General features: G+C 45.6%; 1 protein-coding gene across 1 annotated transcript in view; it reads left to right on the forward strand.

Annotated features, from left to right (window-relative positions):
* Nucleotides 1-22500, forward strand: part of grm8a (glutamate receptor, metabotropic 8a) — a gene marked incomplete at both ends in the record, with an annotated part of 156893 nt that overhangs the window by 101754 nt on the left and 32639 nt on the right. Inside the window, 4 exons of the mRNA XM_080022051.1 lie at nucleotides 9164-9303; nucleotides 17035-17181; nucleotides 20344-20765; nucleotides 21945-22311. Of these exons, the coding sequence (XP_079878177.1) occupies nucleotides 9164-9303; nucleotides 17035-17181; nucleotides 20344-20765; nucleotides 21945-22311 (1076 nt within the window). The remainder of the gene's footprint in view (nucleotides 1-9163; nucleotides 9304-17034; nucleotides 17182-20343; nucleotides 20766-21944; nucleotides 22312-22500) is intronic.

Genomic DNA, 22500 nt, shown 5'->3' on the forward strand with positions numbered 1-22500 from the left:
CAGCGTATACGTAAATACATCAAGGAATAGATGGAATCGGGAACTAAGCTATGTTCGTGTGTATATGTGTTTACATCTTTTTTTTCATGTTTGATGTTTATTTGAACGCGTGTGTGCGTACGTGCATGTGTGTGCACCACAAGCGATTTCATTAGGATCTTATCACCCCCAAGTTATTTCTCCTGCCAGCAGACAACATGGCCATCGCAGCGGGAAAGCAGCCAAAGTAGAGATGCTCGACTTTGAGATGATGAACTTTAGCTGACCATAACAACCCGGGGGGGGGGGGGGGGAGTAAAGAAAAACGTTGGAATAGAGAGAGAGCGAGAGGGCGAGAGAGAGAGAGAGAGAGAGAGAGAGAGGTTGGAGAACTCCGGTCATAAAAAAGCCTGGAGGTCCAGTGGAAACCACCACGGGGTGTGGGATCGCTGCCCCGCGACCGTGACCGCGCGCCGGACGCCACGCTCTTGGCGCGAGAAGAACAGAGGGAAGATTGAATAACGGGCGAGTGGATGCGAAAGGAAATGGGGGAAACGAGGTCGAAAATGCATCCGGAGTAAAGTGACCTTGGTTAGAGATGGAGGGAGAGGAAGGGATGCAGGGCCAAATGGAGAACGGGTAGATAAGTGGCTCGGAGAAGGCCTTTTCTGCGCCATAATGACTTTTTTCCAGGGTGGGGGGAGAGGGGGAGGGAGGCATTAGAGTAATGGATGGATAAGTCGGCAGACGCCGGATGGGAGGGGAGGGGGCGAAGACGGAGTCGCAAATAAAGGGAGATAACTTTACTTAGCGGTCCTAACAGCCGTGGATAAAATGGCGAGGAAGAGGTGACAGGAAGAGGGATGATCAAACCATACGACAGGTGAGGAGAGGGAGGGAGAGAGAGAGAGGTGGAGAGAAAGAGAGAGAGAGAGAGATGCACGAGGACAGGAGTTAACGTATTAGGAACACAGAGGATGAGAGAGAGAGAGAGAGAGAGAGAGAGAGAGAGAGAGAGAGGTAGAGGAAAAAATTGTGGCGGGGGAAGGAGATAGCGGCACTCTGGTTGATAATAATGACCCTCAAAAGTTAGAGAAGTATTGAGAGAGAGAGAGAGAAAGAAAGAGAGGTGGGAGTGAGGAAGCGCGATTACAAAGAGAGATGCTAAACTTTTCTAGGGCACGATGAACTCGCAGGCAGAAAAATAAAAGATGAGGTTTTTTTTATCTACCAGGGTATGACTGCGGTAACAAGGAGGCAAAAAAGTGATTGATGGAGAACGCCGGCCGAATATGACGCCTACATTAGACAAAAGACAGATGGATAAACAGATAGAAGAAGCGAAGGAGGGGGGAGGCGGGAAAGGGGGGGGGGGGTGACCTTGGAAGGGGAAGCGATGGAGAGGGGAGGAAGAAAAAACAAAAGACGATCCGCACTGAGGACGGCCATGGAAAGCCAAAAGGGAGGGAGGCAGGGCGGGGCGGGGGCGAACGGATCGCCCGGCGACGCTTGATAGATGACCGGCTTCATCACCCTGACAACCGTCCACGGTGAGGTGGCGAGCGAGAGAGAGAGAGAGAAAGAGAGAGAGAGAGAGAGAGAGAGCATAAACTAAAGTCAAATTAAAACTTCTGGACAACCTTGGCCCGAGCTGGAAAAGGAGGGATGGCGCGAAAGGGGTGAAGGATCCAGTGTGTGAACCGCAGGCGGTTGGCGGTGGGGCGTTTTGTTTTATTTAATTTACGCTCAGCGTCCCCGTTCCCACTTCATCCGTTCGATTCCAACTCGCTCGCAGTCGCTCGGACGCTCGCTGACGTAAAACGCGGCTCGGGCTGAGAGCGACGGGAGAGGCAGAGCGGGAGGAGGAAGACGAGAACGGTGTGACGGAGCCACCAGCCGCTCCAGGGACAAGGAAATGGGATCGAGAATCGAGGCCGAATCAAGACGGAGAAAGTGCGAATCGGGAACAGCTATCTGTGATTACGGGGTTTCGACCGTCCTTAAATCGAATCTGCCCGTGTCTTTTGACGCAAGATAAATAAATAAATAAATAAATGAATAAATAAAAAAACAACGCTTTTCTGGAATAGGTTTTGCTGACGGAAATTAGATTTCACCGGAGTTGGCAGACACCGTCTGCTCGAGACACGTTTAACCCTAAGGATTCCAGAAATCCTTAGGGTTAAAGCAGAGAGCTCCAAAACACACACACACACACGCACACACACACACACACACACACACGTAAATGCAAGTGTTGTGTCACTCAAAAATACACAGTTGTGCATCCATCAGGTCATAGACGTAAACAGCACACACACTTTAACCCTCCATAGACCTTAATCTACACCTTAACACAGTGGTTTTCAAACTAGTGGTCCATGGTGGTACTACAGGTGGGCTGACAAAATCATCAAAATATTTAAATTATTTTGTTCTGCGAACAAAACTAATTCCATGGTGTCCTTCCACAATCTTTAAAACGTGTTCAACTCTATTTTGCTTTAAAATGCATCACCCCCGTGATGCACAGCAACTGTCTCCCAAAGACAGGAACTGTCTCCGCTGTCCGTGCTTGTTTTCTGTGCGCTGCTCCTTTGATCGTTAAAATAAATTTGCTCTGAGAACACGATGTCTCCCGCGGTACGTGTGGTCGGATGTGGGCCGAAACATCAAACATCATAACATTCCATACGTGTTGGTGAGTTGGTCATCCTGAGTGTGTGTGTGTGTGTGTGTGTGTGTGTGTGTGTGTGTTTGTGGGTGGGTGAGTGTATATGAGGATTGATAATGAGATTATTCCAGTTTTGGACTTTTGAGCCGCCATATTGACTCCCATAATCTCCCCTCCGCCCTCATTCTCCTCTCTCTCTCTCTCTCTCGCTCTCTCTCTCTCTCTGTGTCTCTCCCTCTCTCTCTGTTCTTGTTTCTGTTTTTTTTCTCCCTGTGTCCTCAGTAGCACTGTGGAAGTGCGGCCCACACAGATGGGAGCCTGCTGGCAGAGACACATACGCAGACGAAAACAGGCGCGGATCCACACATGCTCATGTTTTGTTGGTGCCATGCCATTGTTCCGACGGCCCGATAGTCCGAAAAATGTCCCATTGGACGTGGACGACACCCTAACCCTAACGCTAACCATCTCTAAGCTTATACCTAAACATAGCCATCCCTTACCCGCCGTTTTTCGGACTATTTGGGTTCTCGGGAATCATCGGCTGTCGGAACAATGGACAGTCCCCGTTTTATTAATGCGCCCTGCAACATGTTTTTCGCATCTGCCCGTCGCAAACATTTAGAATGTGGTCTGACGACGCTCCATCCGGCTCGCAGGCTTTTTTTTTTTTTTTTTTCCGCAGTCCCTTCGACTCTGTCTCACTGTCCCGCTGTCTCGCCGTCGTCCTCGGCCGCGCCCGGCCCTCGCGTGCCGCGCTTCTGCTGCGCTGTCTCTCTCGTTAACTGGGAGCGGATTAAAAGCTCTTTTGGCTTTCCTGTCCTATCGCTTGCCCGCTTTTGATTGTATTCTTTTGTCCGTTGGCTCTCTGCCTCTCTCTCTCTCTCTCTCTCTCTCTCTCTCTCTCTCTCTCTCTCTCTCTTGCCTCTTTTGTTCTTTTTTTCTATGCGTTTTCTATTTTTCTTCTTGTTTGTTTGTTTCTGCTAAAGTGAGAAGGGTTTGGGGGTTTTCGGCTTCCATCTCAGCTGGTATTGTTATATTCTTTGATTCGTCCTCTTACACCCGTCCCCTCTGTCCGACGGATGAGAGTAGATTTTTCTTCAGCTATCGCCAGATAATTGTGCTGCTTAACCTTCCGTCTGTCAATTGCTTTCTTCTATTACCGTTTTACCATTTCCTCTGTTCCGGTCGGACAGGGTATGTCAGCCTGGTTGTCTTTTGGTGCACCCTGTCTGCCCTCGTAGCTTTTATTCCATCTAGTTTTTTTTATTCCTTCATTTTTTCGCCTCAATCTGCCTCAGTTCGGGCTCGTTTGATTGAGAGTGATGCCTATAGAATATATTCCACCTCAGTGGAAAAGCAAAATCAATTCATGATCCCTCGCGCTCTCATTGTCCCTGTCACTGTCGGGATCGCGCTCCCTCTCTTGTGCTTTAGCTTTCTCTTTAGGTTATTGTCTCTTTTTGTCCAGTCTCTCACAATCAAATTGCAATCCTCCTTGACTTGAACGTATTAAAAGGCTTCCATATTTGATGGTTTGGTTACTAGTGAGAGGCTCGGGCCTTGTAAATGACGGCACAAAGCGGTGCGTGCGATCCAAACCTAGTTAAAGGAGGAGAGGCGTTGGGGTTGGGAACGAATAATGAATACAGGATGCCGGAGACCCAAGTTTATTAAAAAATAATCCGTGTAACTGCTCTGTTCGGCAGGTTAACTCGACCAAAGTGCCGCCAAAAATATAAGGTCACTTTCACTTTTGGCACTTGCGGGGAAAGAGCTTATTATTTAAACCAATAGCTACAGCAGACCAATTAGCTGCGTCTGTGTCCTCTCCAGCCTTTGGGGAAGCCAGGCGGGATAAAGCTTCGCCTCTTTCAACTCTGTTGGCAAACAGCCCTCTGTCCGTGTTGCTGAAACTCCCTCGGCTCCACCGGTGCAGGTGGAGCACATTGAGCCCTGCGGTTACTAAAGTGGAAGGTGGCAAAGGATATAGGCAACGGATAAACACCCTAACAACAGTGATAGGAATCTACCTCTCTCTCTCTCTCTCTCTCTCTCTCTATCTCTCTCTGTCTACATCTCTCCATTTTGTTTCTCCTCTCTGATGAAACAAAATATTCAAACGTGTCAGTTTTGCACAAACTGATATAAACTCCACTTTTTTATTGTTTGTGCTCCCTTGTAACTCGACAATATCACAGAGATTAATCTATTTTTGAAAAACAAACATTGATGCAAATTAAGACAAATACAAACAAAAAACAAACAATGAAACTATTTCACTTTTTATTTTTGCTCAGCCTCTCTGATGTGTTTTTCTTCCAAATCACAATTAGAGAAAAATAATAACAACTGTATTCTGTTTCGACTGCAATGTGACAACGGTCATAACTCATACTAATTTAACAGTTTAAGATAAAGACATTTTGTAAATAATAAGCACTAATTAGAAAAAAAATTCCTATAATATGCAGTTGACTTTTTCAAAGAAAGGTAACGAAAAGACAGTGAGTCATGCGCCCTGCTGATTGATAAAACAGATTCAATCATCTCGTTGTGATGAAAAAAAACTCAGGTTATGTAAAGAGTGGGAAGTCGCGGGATAAAACTCTCAATAGCAGTTTGGAGTTGCAACTCTCCAGTAGAAGTTTGGAGGAGCAACTCTTCAGTAGCAGTTAGGGGGCGCAACTCTCCAAGTTGCAGATAGGAGTTGCAGCTCTTCAGTAGCAGTTTGGAGGAGCAACTCTGTAGTAGCAGTTTGGAGATGCAACTCTTCAGTAGTAGTATGGAGTTGCAACTCTCCAGTTGCAGTTTGAAGGTGCAACACTCCAGTTGCAGTTAGGAGGTGCAACTCTCCAGTTGCAGTTAGGAGGTGCAACTCTCCAGTTGCAGTTAGGAGGTGCAACTCTCCAGTTGCAGTTTGAAGATGCAACTCTTCAGTAGCAGTTAGGAGGTACAACTCTGCTGGGAAGACCTGTGGGGTTCAACAAACAACCCTATATGCCGACCACCGCTCTTACTTCTGAACTCCTGCCAACCCAGGATGGCAGGAGTTCAGACGAAACAGTGGGGAGAAGGATAATTGATGGAGGAGAGAATGAGCAAAGGTGTTGAACGGGGGAAAAAGAAGGGTGTTTCTGTCAAAGAGCTCATGTGGGAATTGAAGGTTAAATTATTGAAAATGTTGCTTTGGAGTCAGGGCTGAAACGCTCCCATCACTCTCGCCCATGATGTGAGCACGCATAGGCAGAAATTGGCAACATTTTAAACGCGGAAGTGATGAGTTCAATCATCACCTCGAATGAAAGAGACAGCGCCTGCGGGTGGATATAGAAGAGGTGGGGAGGGAGGAGAGCGCAGCAGCAGCAGTGGTAGCAGCCAAGAGCAAAGCCCAGTGATCAGGTGAGTGAGCTTAAATAGACCACCCCATTATTGCATGGACACGTTAGGCATCATTTGTCAGGACTAGCTCTGCAGGCTTCCCTCCTTATGGAAAGTAATGGATTGGATGCAAAAGAAAGGTGTGGGGAGGAGAGATGTAAGAAATCCCCCATGAGGTGTTTGTTGTATTGCACATTAGCACATGGGCCCTTCTCCCCTTCACAAATTTGAAATTCATACGAAAAATCAAAGCATCTATGGATAATTCGAACGTTGTGTCCTACTAGTCCACTGCACAAGTCTCGAATGAACACTATGCCGTTTGTATTTTGATGGTTTTCTCTTCATTTTTTGCAAGACATCGCACTGCGCCTTGCATCGATCAGACCGCAGAACAACGTTTTAAAGTGAACTGAGTGCAGTTCTACGACCACACCTGACCACTCGGATGTCCCGGGGTAAAGATTCTAATCCCCCATTCAGACGGGGAGGCATCTAATGACTCGTCATTAGGTTCATTCATTTTTAATGAATGCGGTCAAAGTGGGTTGCCAAGGTGATTTATCAGTCTGGGTGGGGGGCCAGGACTGCAGAAAGTGGAGAAATCCTTAACTTTTGAATGACGATGGACTGGATGGTGCTTCTTTCGTTAAAACAGCCGCTCAAGGTGCCTTGCAATGAATGCCTCTCACCCACACACTGATCCATACACACTGGCAGTGATGCGGGTTTCTGTGTGAGATGCAGCTCGTGGGCAGCTCGGGGTTCAATGTCAGGTTACCTGCCTGACTACCAGAGTTGGAAAGAGCTCTCCAAATCCTTGCTTGGGTAAGCACAAGTATAAGTTGTGATAAGGAAAATAACTTGAGTAAGAGTATAAAGCTTACAAAAATACGACTTAATGAATTACTTCGTCAGTTACTAGGCCTTTAAGAATGTTCCCGTGAGTTACAAAGGTTTATTTTTTGTTATCGAGTCTTTGTTATCGAGTACAACACTTACTTAGAAAATAACTTAAACAAAGGATGACTACTGAATGTCATTTCTACTTCAGCAGTGCTTGCCTGGGTCCAGACATTTGAATCCGCTCACTCCGCCGGGATGACTGATTCTTCTGCTCTGGCATCTTGACATGAAACAGCGGTTCCTCGTTTGAAAAAAAACATCGGTCCAATGAGCGCGGCGGGGGAGGGGGACTAACGATTAGCCAATCAGCGCCACGGGCGGCACTTACGCCGTCGTCAAGCTGTGTGCTGCCCGTAACCAAGGAGGAGTAATGAGACAAGACGCTGCTATCGAGGCTGTTCCAAATGAAGTGAAAAGTACGGATTACTTTGAAATCCGAACCACGCTCTGCTTCGCTTTGCTTAACTTTTTACTTCTTAAAAAGCCCCGACAAAACCACTCTGTTGGCATGGCTACGCATCAGCGTCGACTTTCGGTGTCAAGATTCAGGCCGATACGTCCGTCTCCAGGGGTTGGGTCGGGAAAAATCGAATCCCGCTCCCCCGCCGGAATCGGTTTAGAGTGGAGGCAGTGTCAGGCCGTAGATGGAAACGGAGTGCAACAAGTTGACAATTCCGTCCCATGTCAGGCAAACTAAGCACCAGCACAGCTGCCAATGTGCTCAAGGGCTGTAATGAGAATAGGTGTCGCTAGTTACTGTCCACCTCTGGTGACGGCATTCAGTTTCTGCTCCTACAAGTCACCCGAGAACCATTTTATCCTCTTGGGAACAGGCAATAAGAGCCCTTCCTCCACTTAGTAGCAACAGGTCAAAATGAAATAAAGTTTGAGAATGAGCTACGGCAAGTAGTTGATCTATGATTTGATGTTTTTCTCGGTGGGTTAAGGCTGCAGGGAAGCTGAGGGAATAGATATGGATCGGTGAAACATTCATATGAGTGAGGGAATGTACGCTGTAAGCGCTCGTGTGAGTGTGTGTGTGTGTGTGTGTGTGTGTGTGTGCACGCGCGTTTGTGTGTGTGTGTGCGCGCGCGCGCGTCAGTGTGTTTTGTGTGAGAGGGAAGATTAAATTGGTCAGGATAATGGCCGCCGTTGGCACTACGCTGTTTCCCACAGGAGCGCGCCTCATTTATAACTTCTGGTAACAATGTGAGTCGGGGACCTCTTCCCCTATCGCTCTATTGATTAAATCTCCCGCACTACATCTCTGTGTCTCGCGCGCTCGCTCTTTCTCTCTCCTCGACTATCGCTCTGCCACTCAACCATCTCCTCCATCAACTCGAAGGGGGAGGATCATCCGAACCGACTCGTGCATTTGTTTTGAGCGTTAAGGAGGGCGACAACGCGGAGGCTTTAAGGACACGAAAACCACCTACGCGCTCGTAAACTGTCGGCACTCAGTCACACACAAGCATCCACACACACACACACACACACACTCACACACACACACACACACACACACACACACACACACACACACACACACACACACACACAGAACACACACACACACACACACACACACACGCACAGAAATTACTCCCTCAACCGCTCCCTGATTTGAAATATCACCCTCCTCTAAACGTAGTATTGACCGAGGGCCCTGCATCTATGTCTAACCATTTTTTACAGGTAACTAAGACATCGCGTGTGCGTTCAATCTGTCTAAACACATCTGGAAGAGAAGGTCTTCAGTCATACTATTTTTTACAGTAGTTGTAGTTCATTTATAATCAATAAGTTGCCTAATAAACAAAAATACTAACAATAATAAAATTAAAAATTTCAGAGAAAGTTGCAATGCAAACAGCTTTTAGCAAAGGTATTTTTGGGAGTGGAGAACCGGCAACACTTTAATGTTAAATTTTTCGAATGACTTACTTTTACCTACCTACTATTTTGTCCGAACAAGATAGTAAGTCATCTGGACCACGAATTTCGAGGTCCGAGAGGTATTTTTTTTATTTTTATTTTTTTAAGTTGACACACCTTAATTCCTTTTTCTTTCTCCTAGGAGGCTTGGTTCCCATAACGCATTTGCATTTCTGGAATAAAGACGTGACAGGCATGAGTCAAACAGCCCTGATCCCACCCTATTGCTACTCAAATGGGGGTGGGCTCGTCGTCGCCTTAACTCCCGGTGCCTTTGTCCCCTTCCAGGAAGCGCGGGCACCCCGGTCGTGTTCAACGAGAACGGAGACGCCCCGGGAAGGTACGACATCTTCCAGTACCAAATCACCAACCGATCCACAGCGGAGTACAGGGTCATCGGCTCCTGGACCAACAAGCTGCACCTGAACGTGAGATTTTGACGCGCGTGGCGTACACACACACACACACGCACGCACGCACGCACGCACGCACGCACGCACGCACGCACGCACGCACGCACGCACACACACACACACACACACACACACACACACACACACACACACACACACACCGGTAGACGTGTGAGCACACAAGCGTGGCTGTCGTAGCTCCGCAGAAACGGGTACACCTCCTCATGTCGATCAAATCAGCTACGGCAAATACGACAAGAATATGAATGTTATTTGAGCAGGCTAACAAGCCGTGATCTGTGTGTGTGGATGTGAAACCAGCCATAACCCATTCCCTCAAAGTTGTTTTTAAAGATTGATAGTGTTGATAGTGATGTTCAATCATCCAGGGCTCGCCCATTTATTTTAACACATTCGATACGGATTGAATCCTGAACCCCGAACTCGGAACGCCAAACAAAATCACGAGGAGCGCGATATTCCCAAATGAAATTGGTGCCACACATATGCCGTACGGCGGTGCGGGCGGTTTGATAGCCGATGCAAATTGCATTTCATCACCATGCGACTCGCTTCCAACCGGTTAAATCGGATTTCACTTTTTTTTTTTTTTCTCTTATCCTCCTCACTCCACATAGGACAGGGTACCGGCAGCGTCGTGTTTTATGTGTAGAGAGAGCCTGACAAATGCAAAGTAGGGACAACCTGGAGCAATAATGGAGATATGGAGGTGTCCTTTCATCGGTGGGTGGAGTGTGTGTGAGTCATGTTTAACCTTGGGGGTTTTGAATCTACATTAGAAACTCCACACCTGAAGTCTCCCTTCCACCTCGTTGTCATCTGGTTGTTCATATAACCCTCCTGCGAATCTACGCTGCCATACTTTTTCCGAAAAGGAAAACAAGTGTGTTTCTTACCTTTGCTCCAGTGTTTTTTTGTTGCAGTTATGTGTATTACCACCAGGTTGCATTAAACTCCCAAATCCCAGGTACAGGACTGAAATTGTAAGTATTTGCCGATACTGATACCAATCCCATATTTATTCTTGCCTTAACTCTCCCGTGGTTCCTCCTTAACTCTTTTTAAGCAGCCGTAGCCTGAATGTAATTGTCGTATTCATTTAGATGATGCTTCTGCGACCCTCGACCCTCGATACACTCGCTTTTTCAAATATCATACTCTGCTGTTTGGCTTTTTTTTTTACCTCCATCTTTAGTGTGAAATATTATGTACACATAACTGACCCTGAACGGTTTATTGTTGTTTTCATGGTACCGTTAGGCCACGCATGAAACCGTTTTTACCTCCTGGCCTACTTTAAGCAAAGCGTTTTTCCCGATATCTCAGGCTAGATTTGTTCAAAGAGTGGTTTGGATTACTACCCCCCTTCCCTCGATAAGGGATCCAGCTTATGTTTGCTGATATCATCTCTATTATAAACCCACGGTGCTCTCCCACACTCACATGCTGTATGCACGGATCCCCCCTCTCGGGTTCGGCTGCTAGAGATCCACACAGGCTCTTTTTTTGTACGGACCACAGACAGACTGACGAGGAGACTAATCGTCTTCTTTGAGGTGGGCCGAGTAGAAAACCGATGAAGTGTCTGACGAACCGAAGAACAGAGAGGGAGAGAGAGACGTACTGTACAGACAGTTGCGCGTCGTCTGTGTCTCTGTACCTTACGCCTGGAATAACGTGCTAAAACAATATAGAAAGGGATGGATTAGGGAGGCATTCTTTGGGCTTTTCACAAACCGTCGACGTGCACTGAAGCCAGATTTTTCAGAGCGTGACTTTGCGCTCATCCTTCAGTTTTTTATACCGTATATGCTAAATAACTGTTGTGGCCTGTAGGGTGCTCCAGTGTTCTTGCACCATTGACACAAATACAATAATGATTGGAAAAACAGTAAGTGTCTCGCACAGTTTAAACCAAAGCCTTTGTCAAGTGGGGTTAAAGATAATTTTTTCTAGGGTTCCCTCTTGTGACATTCACAAAAGCTTTTTGTCCTGAATGGCTTGCTGTGCTTCGCTTGCCGTTACGCTGCCATCCGTGGTGGCTCGTAGGAGGGGTTTTCGCACCGCAGGAACTTTTTCATGGTTCAAAGAACCTTTTGGAGGAACTGTCCCTTTTTATTGTATCCGCACTGCAGGAACTAGGAATGTTAGTAGTCCTCAGAACTCCTACTGACCGGGACTAACCGGCAAAAGAGGAACCTTCAGTGGTTTGCGCGGTGATTGGTCCAGAAGTAAGTCCACGGTCCCTCTGACTGAGGACAGTCCGCCCGGTCGAGTCGCATCGCTCTGGCCGCGAACTAACCCATGTACACTCAGCGGCAATAAAAAAAAAAACAATAACCAATAAAAAATACAATTTTTTTTGTTGTAGATGTATTTATTTCATTTATTTTATTTTCCAAATTTAATGAAACAAAAAAATCCCCGTGCGGTGTCCGGACGCGTCCCAGTGCCTTACAAAATTTTTAAATTACTTCTCGTTGATCCAATATGAGTTAAGATTCAGCAACTGGATTGCTTATTTCAATCATTGCTTATTGCAAATTGGTTCAGAAACAGATTTTGGTGGACTGATAGGGTGAAATAAGTCAAAGTTATCGAGTCAATACGAAATGGAACACAGAACTTTTGTTGAGACCCCATTGGCTGACGTTACTTCAGAGTTCCTACTGGCAGTGCAAATGCAACTAGAAGTAAAGCCCTTGACGGTATCTAGGTCTGGAGGGACCTCCCCAGTTCCTAGTTCCTCTCAGGAAGTCCCCAGAACTGTTTGGTGCGAAAACGCCTATTGACATAAAACAGGAGGACATAGTTGCTCCAGTTTTTATTGAAACTAATTTTGAGCACTTCCTCGGTGACAGTGAGTAGTATGTACAGTATCCATCTCAACACAACATTTTGGAGCCTTAGTTTAAAGGTAAATACCACCCATTTTCAGCATTAAAATGGCCAAAACTAAAACTAAACTACCCCCCGAGAAGTGAAGGAATTGGTTTTGTGGACCACATGACAACTTAGGGGTATAGTTTTGGCAATTTTAATGCTGAAAATTTGAGGTATTACCCTTCAAGAGGCTTATCGCAAGTGACTATATGATCGATCACCTTTCAACTTGATTCATCTGTCAATAAATACAATCAAACTAGATTTTGTTTGCAGGAAATCTTCCAAGATTAAGGCTCAAGCAGACAGTTGATAGGCATGCAAATTACACATTGTATTGCTGTATTAATGCCTGCTTGAACTGCGATTCTTTAAACACCCCACTGGGAGGAACATCAGGATGAACTGCAGGATTATTGTGTTATTGGAGGCTGAACTTTAATTGAAAGGGAAGTTGAGACTCTGGCGTCAGGAACAGCTGCTGTTATTATTGTCCTGGTAGCAAATCTCTTCTCACGGAAAGAACCGGGGATTCTAACCAGCGCTGTATTCTATAGAGGGATTATAACGCACTGAACACCCACGGAAACATACATCCACACACCTCTGGGCATAATACAGAGATGAACTGTACACATCAACCCAGTCTCACTCTTTTTCTTGCTCATAGTCACAGAAATGTATCTATTGAAACATGTCCCTGAGCATGATTGTTCGACTTTTTCGTGCTACAAATATCAGAATTTAAACCAATTTATCTGAATGGGGAGATGTTCTCCTGCTACATACAACAAAATTTAAACCAATTTGCTTGAATAGGGAGATTTTCTTCGACTTTAGAAGGGGGGGGGGGGCGCAGCTACAATAAACTAACCTGATGAAAGAACGCCACCGCAGGGAGGTGTGGGGGGGTATGTATTAACATTTAAAATGCATGGGTTTGGTTCACATTGGTCACACTCTCTATTGAATGGTCTATTAAATTCAAGGTCGGGCGAGAATGTGGATGTAGAGTCAGACCTTCAGTATGAATTTCATTCATAGATACAATTTAAATGGATGTACATGTCAGCATTTGTGTGCCTGGTGGAAAATTTGAATGTACCCATCAGCCAGTGTGGTAAACATTTTCATGGTGATACGTTCCACCAATCAGAGACATCACTGTTATGGTATGGATTATGGGTAGTGTAGTACTTCTCCATGACATTGCGAATAAAACATGTTTTTCTTAAAACAATGTTGACACATTGTACAGACTTGTGGCTTCTACAGGAGCAAAAAAACTAATTATTATACACATTGAATAATATTATTGCATTTATTTATAAACCTTTCAAATCCTAACCCTAACCATAGCCAACTACAAAAATTACAATTCTGTGCCATTAGGAAGGCACAGGAATAGAAGGTATCCCTGAAAAACAACCTGCATATATATTACTACCGGTTATTACTACCAGAATTAACACATGAAATTTGCAAAGCCCTGAATTATATCTTCGGCAATTTTTACTGTTGCAACCTATTGACACTACTCCCCCTCTAAATGTACAAGTCCAGAGTTGTCCAAAACAGTTGTCCTTATTTTTGTAAATCTTTTAAATACAGAGATTGTCAAAGGTGACCTATGACCCAGGGTCAATGGTCAATATCTCAGTTTAGGCTCCACTTTAATGTCTCAAACTAACATTTGTTAACCGATGAGGCCTTTCCAAAAAATGTGTTTGGTTTTGTTCTGCAACAAAGTAAAACAAAATCCAACCCTCCCATGACAGTGGGGTGCGAAGTGTGGATTCCAAGACCATTCACGATCTAAATTGTATAAAATCATATTTCTTTTACTTTGTTATATTTTTCGTGACTATGAGCATGGAAAAGCGCGAGACCGGGTGTGTGTACCACCCGGTCTCGCACACACACACACACACACACACACACACACACACACACACACACACACACACACACACACACACACACACACACACACACACACACACACACACACACACACACACACACACACACACACACACACACACACACACACACACACGCACGCGCGCACCCACGCAAGCACACGCACACATGCACGCACGCCCACACGGTGATGGTTATAATTAAAGCCAAATCCTATTGGAGTTATTGTTGTTGTCAGGTACATAATTAAAAGGAAGAGTAGTTCATGACTGGGCCTAATTTGTTTTAAAGACTGCATAATTCCCTCATAGTTTGTGGCCAAAACAAGTTAAGCATTTGCATTTGTGTGTGTGTGTGTGTGTGTGTGTGTGTGTGTGTGTGTGTGTGTGTGTGTGTGTGTGTGTGTGTCACGAATATACATTAAGTACACAAACACACTGCAGGGTGTCGGCAAATGAATTATTTATTAAATGATGACAAATCAAATTATAAAAAAATAGCAAGAAAAGGCTTTCAAACCCATCCCTTAAAAATTCACATCCCTTATAACACGTTGAGTGTCGTTCCATCCGGGTGAAGGTTGAGGTCCGCACCCTTTAAAACGAAGAGCTCCCTTAACGGTTTCAAGCCGACATGTGCGAGGTGGATAATTGACAAAGAGCAGCTTATGGCTAAGAGCACAAACTGGTCACTCCACTTGAAGTTCCCCCTGGAAAAGTAAAGTCATCTTATTATATTCTATTTCATTGTAGCCAATGCCTATCCTAGTCTAGTCTAGGCTAGTCTACCTTCTAGTCTAGGCATGTCTACCCTTTAGTCTGGTCTAGGCTCATCTATCCTCTAGTGTAGTCAAGGCTAGTCTACCCTCTAGTCTAGTCTAGGCTAGTCTACCTTCTGGTCTAGTCTAGGCTAGTCTACCCTCTAGTCAACTCTAGGCTAGTCTGCCCTCTAGTCTAGTCTTGGCTAGTCTACCTTCTAGTCTAGTCTAGGCTAGTCTACCCTCTCATCTAGTCGAGGCCAGTCTAGTCTAGTTTAGTCTACCCTCTAGTCTAGTCTTGGCTAGTCTGCCCTCTAGTCAGGTCTAGGTTAGTCTACCCTCTAGTCTAGTATTGGCTAGTCTGCCCTCTAGTCTAGTCTTGGCTAGTCTACCCTCTAGTCTAGTCTAGGCTAGTCTACCCTCTCATCTAGTCGAGGCCAGTCTAGTCTAGTTTAGTCTACCCTCTAGTCTAGTCTTGGCTAGTCTGCCTTCTTGTCTAGTCTAGGTTAGTCTACCCTCTAGTCTAGTATTAGCTAGTCTGCCCTCTAGTCTAGTCTTGCCTAGTCTACCCTCTAGTCTAGTCTTGCCTAGTCTACCCTCTAGTCTAGTCTAAGCTAGTCTACCCTCTCATCTAGTCGAGGTCAGTCTAGTCTAGGATAGTCTACCCTTAAGTCTAGTCTAGGTTAGTCTACCCTCTAGTCTTGCCGAGGCTAGTCTACCGTTTATTCAAGTCTAGGCTAGTCTACCCTCTAGTCTAGTCTAGGTTAGTCTACCCTCTAGTCTAGTCTGGGCTAGTCTTTTAGTTTCCTAGTCGAGTCTCTGCTTGACTACATTCAAGTCTAGTGATACAGTAATCAACAGACTTGGATGCTCATTAAGATGCACCTGAAGACGCGTGTAAATTGGCAAATTGACACATTTCACACAGAGAGCCAAATGTGAAGCAAAATCACAAGAACTGCGCGCATGAACACACACACACACACACACACACACACACACACACACACACACGCACACACACACACACACACACATAGACACACACACACAAACGGAGGGGAATACAGATGGCCTACTTATGCCAGATTTGATTAGGATCTAATTGCTGCTGGTGTTATGTTAGCGATTGAAACATCTAATGGGCGATGATCAGAGTCGCTGCCCGAGCTAATCGCTCAAGTTGCCCTGAAGACAGTAATGGATTGCGGCCGCTAATTGCACCATGAATTGGGCATCAGTTGTAGCTGCTATCTACGCCGTCTCAAAAGATATTGCGCTATGATATGTCAGCGCAAACACGGCCATAATGTTTTGCTGCTGTGTGCAATTTGCCCTTATTTTGCACCGTCTGATCACAATTATTCATGTGGCAAAGGAAATAAGGGCAATTGTCAGGCTCTGGCGCTGATCACGCTTTTCGGGTGCAGATAGAATTAAACCCTCGCATTTTCTGTTACTTGCACCGGTTTAGCGGCTGCCGAAGCCGCTCAGTCCTTTTGTGAATTTGCCCCAAAGTTTCTTAGGCACAGAGAACAGAAAATATTGTTTCACTTGGCACACAATTGTGTATTCCTGCATACTTTTTGGTTTCTTTTCCACAACACCCATTTTCTGGAGATTTAATATGTCAAAAATGAGCTTGAAATGGTCTTACTGCACTTCAGATGGGAATAAAATGCACTCAAAGCCCCAGGACTCTATTATCACTCCGTGTTCTCCTCCTCTTAAACACCTATTCTCATCCCCTGCTTCCTTCTCCTCTCCTCAATTTCTCTCTTCTTGTTTTCGCCTTCTTTCCCCTCGTCTCCCTTTCCCTGTGTTGCTCAAATCCTCTCTGCTTAACCCCGCTTCCCCCTCGACATGAATCATCTTTCTCTATTATACGCATTTCTCTACCCCTCCCTTCTCACTTCTCCACTGCTCTTTTTGGTCCGTCCACATCCCCCCCTGCTTCATCCCCTGATTTTTCTGTCTATCTTCCATCTATCTTCATCCATCTGACCTTCTTGCATTCCTTGACTCTCTTTACCTCTCTTCTCCTTTGCTTGGGCTGTTCCCCTTGCCTCCTCTCCTCTCCTCTCCTCTCCTCTCCTCTCCTCTCCTCTCCTATCCTCTCCTATCCTCTCCTCCCTTCTCTCTCCTTTCCTCCCCTCCTCCAGGTGGATGCCATGCGGTGGAGGACAGGGGATCCCTTAATCCCGGCCTCGGTGTGCAGCGTTCCTTGCAGAGCAGGGGAAAGAAAGAAGGTGGTGAAGGGAGTTCCCTGCTGCTGGCACTGCGAGCGCTGTGAGGGCTATCACTACCAGGTACATTTACTTCACTTTCACGTCGGACCTACTTTGTGGTATTTAGGCGTCAAACTCTGGGGAGGGCGGAAAACCAGCAGAGACTCATTGACACCTACGTTCATCCGAGAATATCAGCAATGCAAAGATTTGATATCAAAAACTACCTGTATCTCAAATATGTCAGACTATACTTTGGCTTGCTTTCATGCTTTTTGACGAAGCATGCTCGATTATACACCAATTGTTGTCTTCTAATGTCCACAAACGCATTTTCAACATTAAAATGGACAAAACTATACCCTCAAATTGTTCGCCACTCCATAGTACCAATTCCTACATATCTGTTTCTGAGGCTGCACTGTGCTACAGTATGTCTTTTAAAACAAAAAATATAATCCTCCGTTATCATGAGCCGTCCTGAGTTACTGACGTCGCAACGGTTTTCTGCTTACCCACTCTTCATCTACCGATAGCACTGAGGGGAAGCCTTACCTTGGTTGTGACATACACTGATCAGTCACAACATAAAAACCACCACTAGTAACCACTCATATTGTGTACGTCCCCCTCGTGCTGCCAAAACAGCTGTGACCCGTGGAGGCATGGACTCCACCAGACCTCTGAATGAGTCCTGTGGTATCTGGCACCAAGACGTTAGCAGCAGATCCTTTAAGTCCTGGAAGTTACGAGGTGGGGCCCCCATGAATCAGGCTTGTTGTTCCAGCACATCCCACAGATGCTCCATTGGATCAGACCCTAACCCTGCACATCCACATGATGTAGAAGGAAACATGATTCATCAGACCAGGCCACCTTCCTCCATTGCTTCATGGTCCAGTGACCATTGTAGGTGCTTTAGTGGTGGACAGGGGTCAGCATGGACACTCTGACCGGTTTGCAGCTACACAGCCCCATACACAGCAAGCTGTGATGCACTGTGTGTTCTGACACCTTTCTATCATAGCAGCATTAACTATTTCACCAGTTTGTGCTACAGTAGCTCTTCTGTGGGATCGAACCAGAAGGGCTAGACTTCACTCCCTACTTGCATCAACGAGCCCACAGGCGCCCATGACCCTGTTGCCGGTTCACCGGTTGTCCTTCCTTGGACCACTTTTGGTCGGTACTAACCACTGCATACTGGGAACACCCCACAAGACCTGTGGTTTTGGAGATGCTCTGACCCAGTCGTCTAGCCATCACAATTTGGTCCTCGTCAAAGTGGCTCAGATCCTTACGCTTGACCATTTTTCCTGCTTCCAACACATCAACTTCAAGAATTGGCTGTTCACTTGCTGCCTAATATATCCAACCCCTTAACAGGTGCCAATGAAATGAGATGAGCATTGTAATTCACTGGTTTTAATGTTGTGGCTGATTTGTCAAGTTGGTATTCCGTCCCCATTTTAATGCTGAAAATGGGTGATATTCACCTTTGTGCGTACTGTTCAGTTAAAGTGATTAAGTAAATTAAGGATTTCAAATTACTATCAGTGGTAGTAATTGTCATTGGTGATGTATTCCAAGGTATGTGAGAGGGTTAAGCCTGATATCACACAGTGTGCTGCGCTGTACACGAATATTGAACTCGATATTTGCAACCTGACACAAACGGGACCAGAGTTAGCTTCACCTATCGACCCAGACTAAATATCTGCGCTCACGGCGCTATGAGGCATTGGAGAATGTACTGTCCAAATGAAAGATGTTATCTTGGACGGCCAATTATTTTCAGAAGTTTTTGCTGAGATGGTTGTTTATTATATATTTATATTTTTTATCTCCAGTAGAAAAAAAATAAATCAAGCTTTCTCTACCTTATAAAACTTTTTCCAAAAACTTGTTTTTTTTTTCAACTTGACAGCATGGAACCAAGAAAGAAACATTTCTTTATAGAGTATGTGCACAGTTAATGCCAAGTTGTAGATTTAAGTTAGTAAAGGCTCATTCCTTATATTGGTGTGAGCATATCTGTCAATTAAAGCTCTTTAACAGCTAAGAACGGCGAAGGTAAAAAAAAAAAAAAACACAAAAAGCGGGCAGCAACAAAATTACAATAAGAAAACCAAAATACAGAGAGAATAAAATATCCATCCATCATCCTCCTGAATAAATTGCCCCGTTAACTATTCTACCAAGTTTGCATCCGGTGCAGCATTTGTCGGATGTGCCAAAATGGTGAAAAGTGAACAATAACAGCAGTGTTTGTACATCAGAAGGCGATACGCATCAATCCAGCTGATAAAATGTAAAGGAAGGAGTACAATTTATAGCAGTCGGACAAGCAGCTACCCACCATCTTTTACAACAATATCCTCGGGGAATGGCACCGCTGGCGTTCCCGAAGCCTCCTTTGGGGAGTCGCAGGCAGCTGTCCATGAATATTTCATTCTTGCACTGAAGGATACTAATCAGCTGGAGGTTTACTGTCTTCCTTTGACAGTAATACTTTGAATTTAAAAAGAAAATCTTTCTCACATGCGTTGGGGGTAAAAGAGATATATAACACAGCAAAGTAAGATCACAGTGTGTTACATTATTTGACAACCAAACCCATTATAGGCTCTTTCTGATTTGCTCCTGTAAGGGTGTAGAATCACAAAGAGTGGTGGGGGGGGGGGGGGGGGGTGAAGCATACATAGGACAATCCCACTCATTAAGCCTATTCAGTTCAGTTCTTTCAAAGCACAAATCATGGGGGTTGGAACCACATTTTAGAAATCCGAGTTAATTACCCACCGTGCTCAGGTAATGTGGAATTAGCTCTTTGTTCCTTTGATTTTTTGCAAGAAGAAAGCATTAGCTCGACCCTTTTCAAAAAATCGCCTGAACATGGTGAAAAAGGCCGAAGCACCAATGCTTAAACATGGTTGAACCAATACAAAATTCCGACGAATGAAGCGACTTTGAGATACAGCATGTGTGCTGCCGCATGGTTCAGCGGCGCCAGGAGAGAGACGGACAGAAGGAGAAACAGAGAGACAAATTAGGCACCAAACACCAAAGAGAGAGAGGTCAATAGGGAAAACAAGGGAAAGGAAGGAAGAAAGATGGAGATAAAAACAAAACAAACAAAAAAACAAGAGAATAAGACAAATAAGTCAAAAGTTGAAAAGTCATCCTTGGCATTGGGATGAATCCTGCATGGTTAATTTGGGTATGGTAAACTTCGTCCGCCAGGCCTCTGAGTTCACCTGCGAGCTGTGTCCGTACGAGATGCGTCCGGACGCCAATCGCACGGGCTGCGTGTCCATCCCCATCATCAAGCTGGAGTGGCACTCGCCCTGGGCCATGGTGCCCGTCTTCATCTCCATGATGGGCATCATCGCCACCTCCTTCGTCATCGTCACCTTCGTGCGCTACAACGACACGCCCATCGTCCGGGCCTCGGGCCGCGAGATGAGCTACGTGCTGCTGACCGGCATCTTCCTGTGCTACGCCATCACCTTCCTGATGATCGCCGCCCCCGACGTGGGCGTGTGCTCCTTCCGGAGGATCTTCCTGGGCCTGGGCATGTGCTTCAGCTACGCCGCGCTGCTCACCAAGACCAACAGGATCCACCGCATCTTCGAGCAGGGCAAGAAGTCCGTCACCGCGCCCAGGTGAGGGGAGGGAGATGTTTACCTTTCTTTCTTTCTCTCTTTCTTTCTTTCTGTCTTTCTTTCTTTCTGTCTTTCTTTCTGTCCGTCTTTCGTTCTTTGTTTCTTTCTGTATTTCTTTATTTCTGAGTTTCTTTCTTTCTTTCTTTCTTTCTTTCTGTCTTTCTGACTTTCTTTCATTCTTTCTTTCTTTCTGTCTTTCTTTCTTTCTTTCTGAGTTTCTTTCTTTCTTTCCATCTTTCTTTCTTTCATTCTGTCTTTCTTTCTTTCCATCATTCTTTCTTTCTGTCTTTCTGAGTTTCTTTCTTTCTTTCTTTCTTTCTTCCTTTCTTTCTGTCTTTCTCTCTTTCCTTCTGTCTTTCTTTCTGTCTTTCTTTCTTTCGTTCTTTCTCTCTTTCCTTCTTTCTTCCGTCCTTCCACTTGCTTGCCTTATCCACATATTTGCATATCAGCTTATGGGGCTTAATTGCACTGACTGTCACTATTGGTTTGTGAGCTGCACTCGTGCGTGTCTCCATATCTGCACCACGACTTATTTACAATTCATTCCTTCGCTCGTCTTTTAATAATTTATTTTGATTGCCCATAAACAAATCGGTACTTGTGAAGTTAAAACCCTCATGGACCATTTACACGGGTTGTGAGAACTAAAAAATAGAACATAATGCATACTCTAACTGCGCTCACGTTCCTCTTGCAGCCTCTTTGATGATTATTAGAATCATTTCTGAAAACAAAAGGCACCTCTCAGTGGATGTTCTCTGCTATCAGATTGCAAATTTTCTTGTTAATATGGTCATAATGATTCTCAAAGTTTACTCATCTCTCTATTACCTACTTTCTATGTTATCTCAGTCAGAGGAATTGCCATTATTGTGACTTAAATGACTTATAATGTATTTACTATTACAAATAAAGCACTCAAAGTAACTATTAAAAGCAGCTGCCTTTCACTTCTTATTCTTATCCCATCCTTGTATTCTTGTCGGGAATGGTGGACCCCGCCACCAACAATGGAAACAATAGAGGAGCACATAAATAATGCAAGAAAAGATGGGATTCATTTAATGGATTACCACTTTAACTACCACTGACTTTGAAAGGGTTATGGCTATGGCAAGCACCATACTCCACATGTCGCTGGATCAAATTCTCACCAAAATCCCATCCCCTCCCTTCCAGGTTCATCTCCCCGGCGTCCCAGCTGGTCATCACCTTCTCCCTCATCTCCGTTCAGCTGCTGGGCGTCTTCGTGTGGTTCGCCGTGGACCCGCCGCACACCGTGGTGGACTACGGCGAGCAGCGCACGCAGGACCCGGCGGCGGCCCGCGGCGTCCTCAAGTGCGACATCTCGGACCTGTCGCTGATCTGCTCGCTGGGCTACTCCATCCTGCTGATGGTCACGTGCACCGTGTACGCCATCAAGACGCGCGGCGTGCCCGAGACCTTCAACGAGGCCAAGCCCATCGGCTTCACCATGTACACCACCTGCATCATCTGGCTGGCCTTCATACCCATCTTCTTTGGGACGTCGCAGTCGGCAGAGAGGGTGAGTGTGTGTGTGTGTGTGTGTGTGTGTGTGTGTGTGTGTGTGTGTGTGTGTGTGTGTGTTGCTTTTATTGGACCCGGTGTGAAGCCGACCTGTACGACCCGCTCCCAATACCTGGGCTGTTTTCTTGACCTCTGACCGAGTTTGGGAGCTCTGGGACCTCACACTTCACGGGGCGGGGACAGAGGG

Source organism: Zeus faber (genome assembly GCF_960531495.2).
Source record: "Zeus faber genome assembly, chromosome: 21".
Lineage (NCBI taxonomy): Eukaryota > Metazoa > Chordata > Actinopteri > Zeiformes > Zeidae > Zeus > Zeus faber.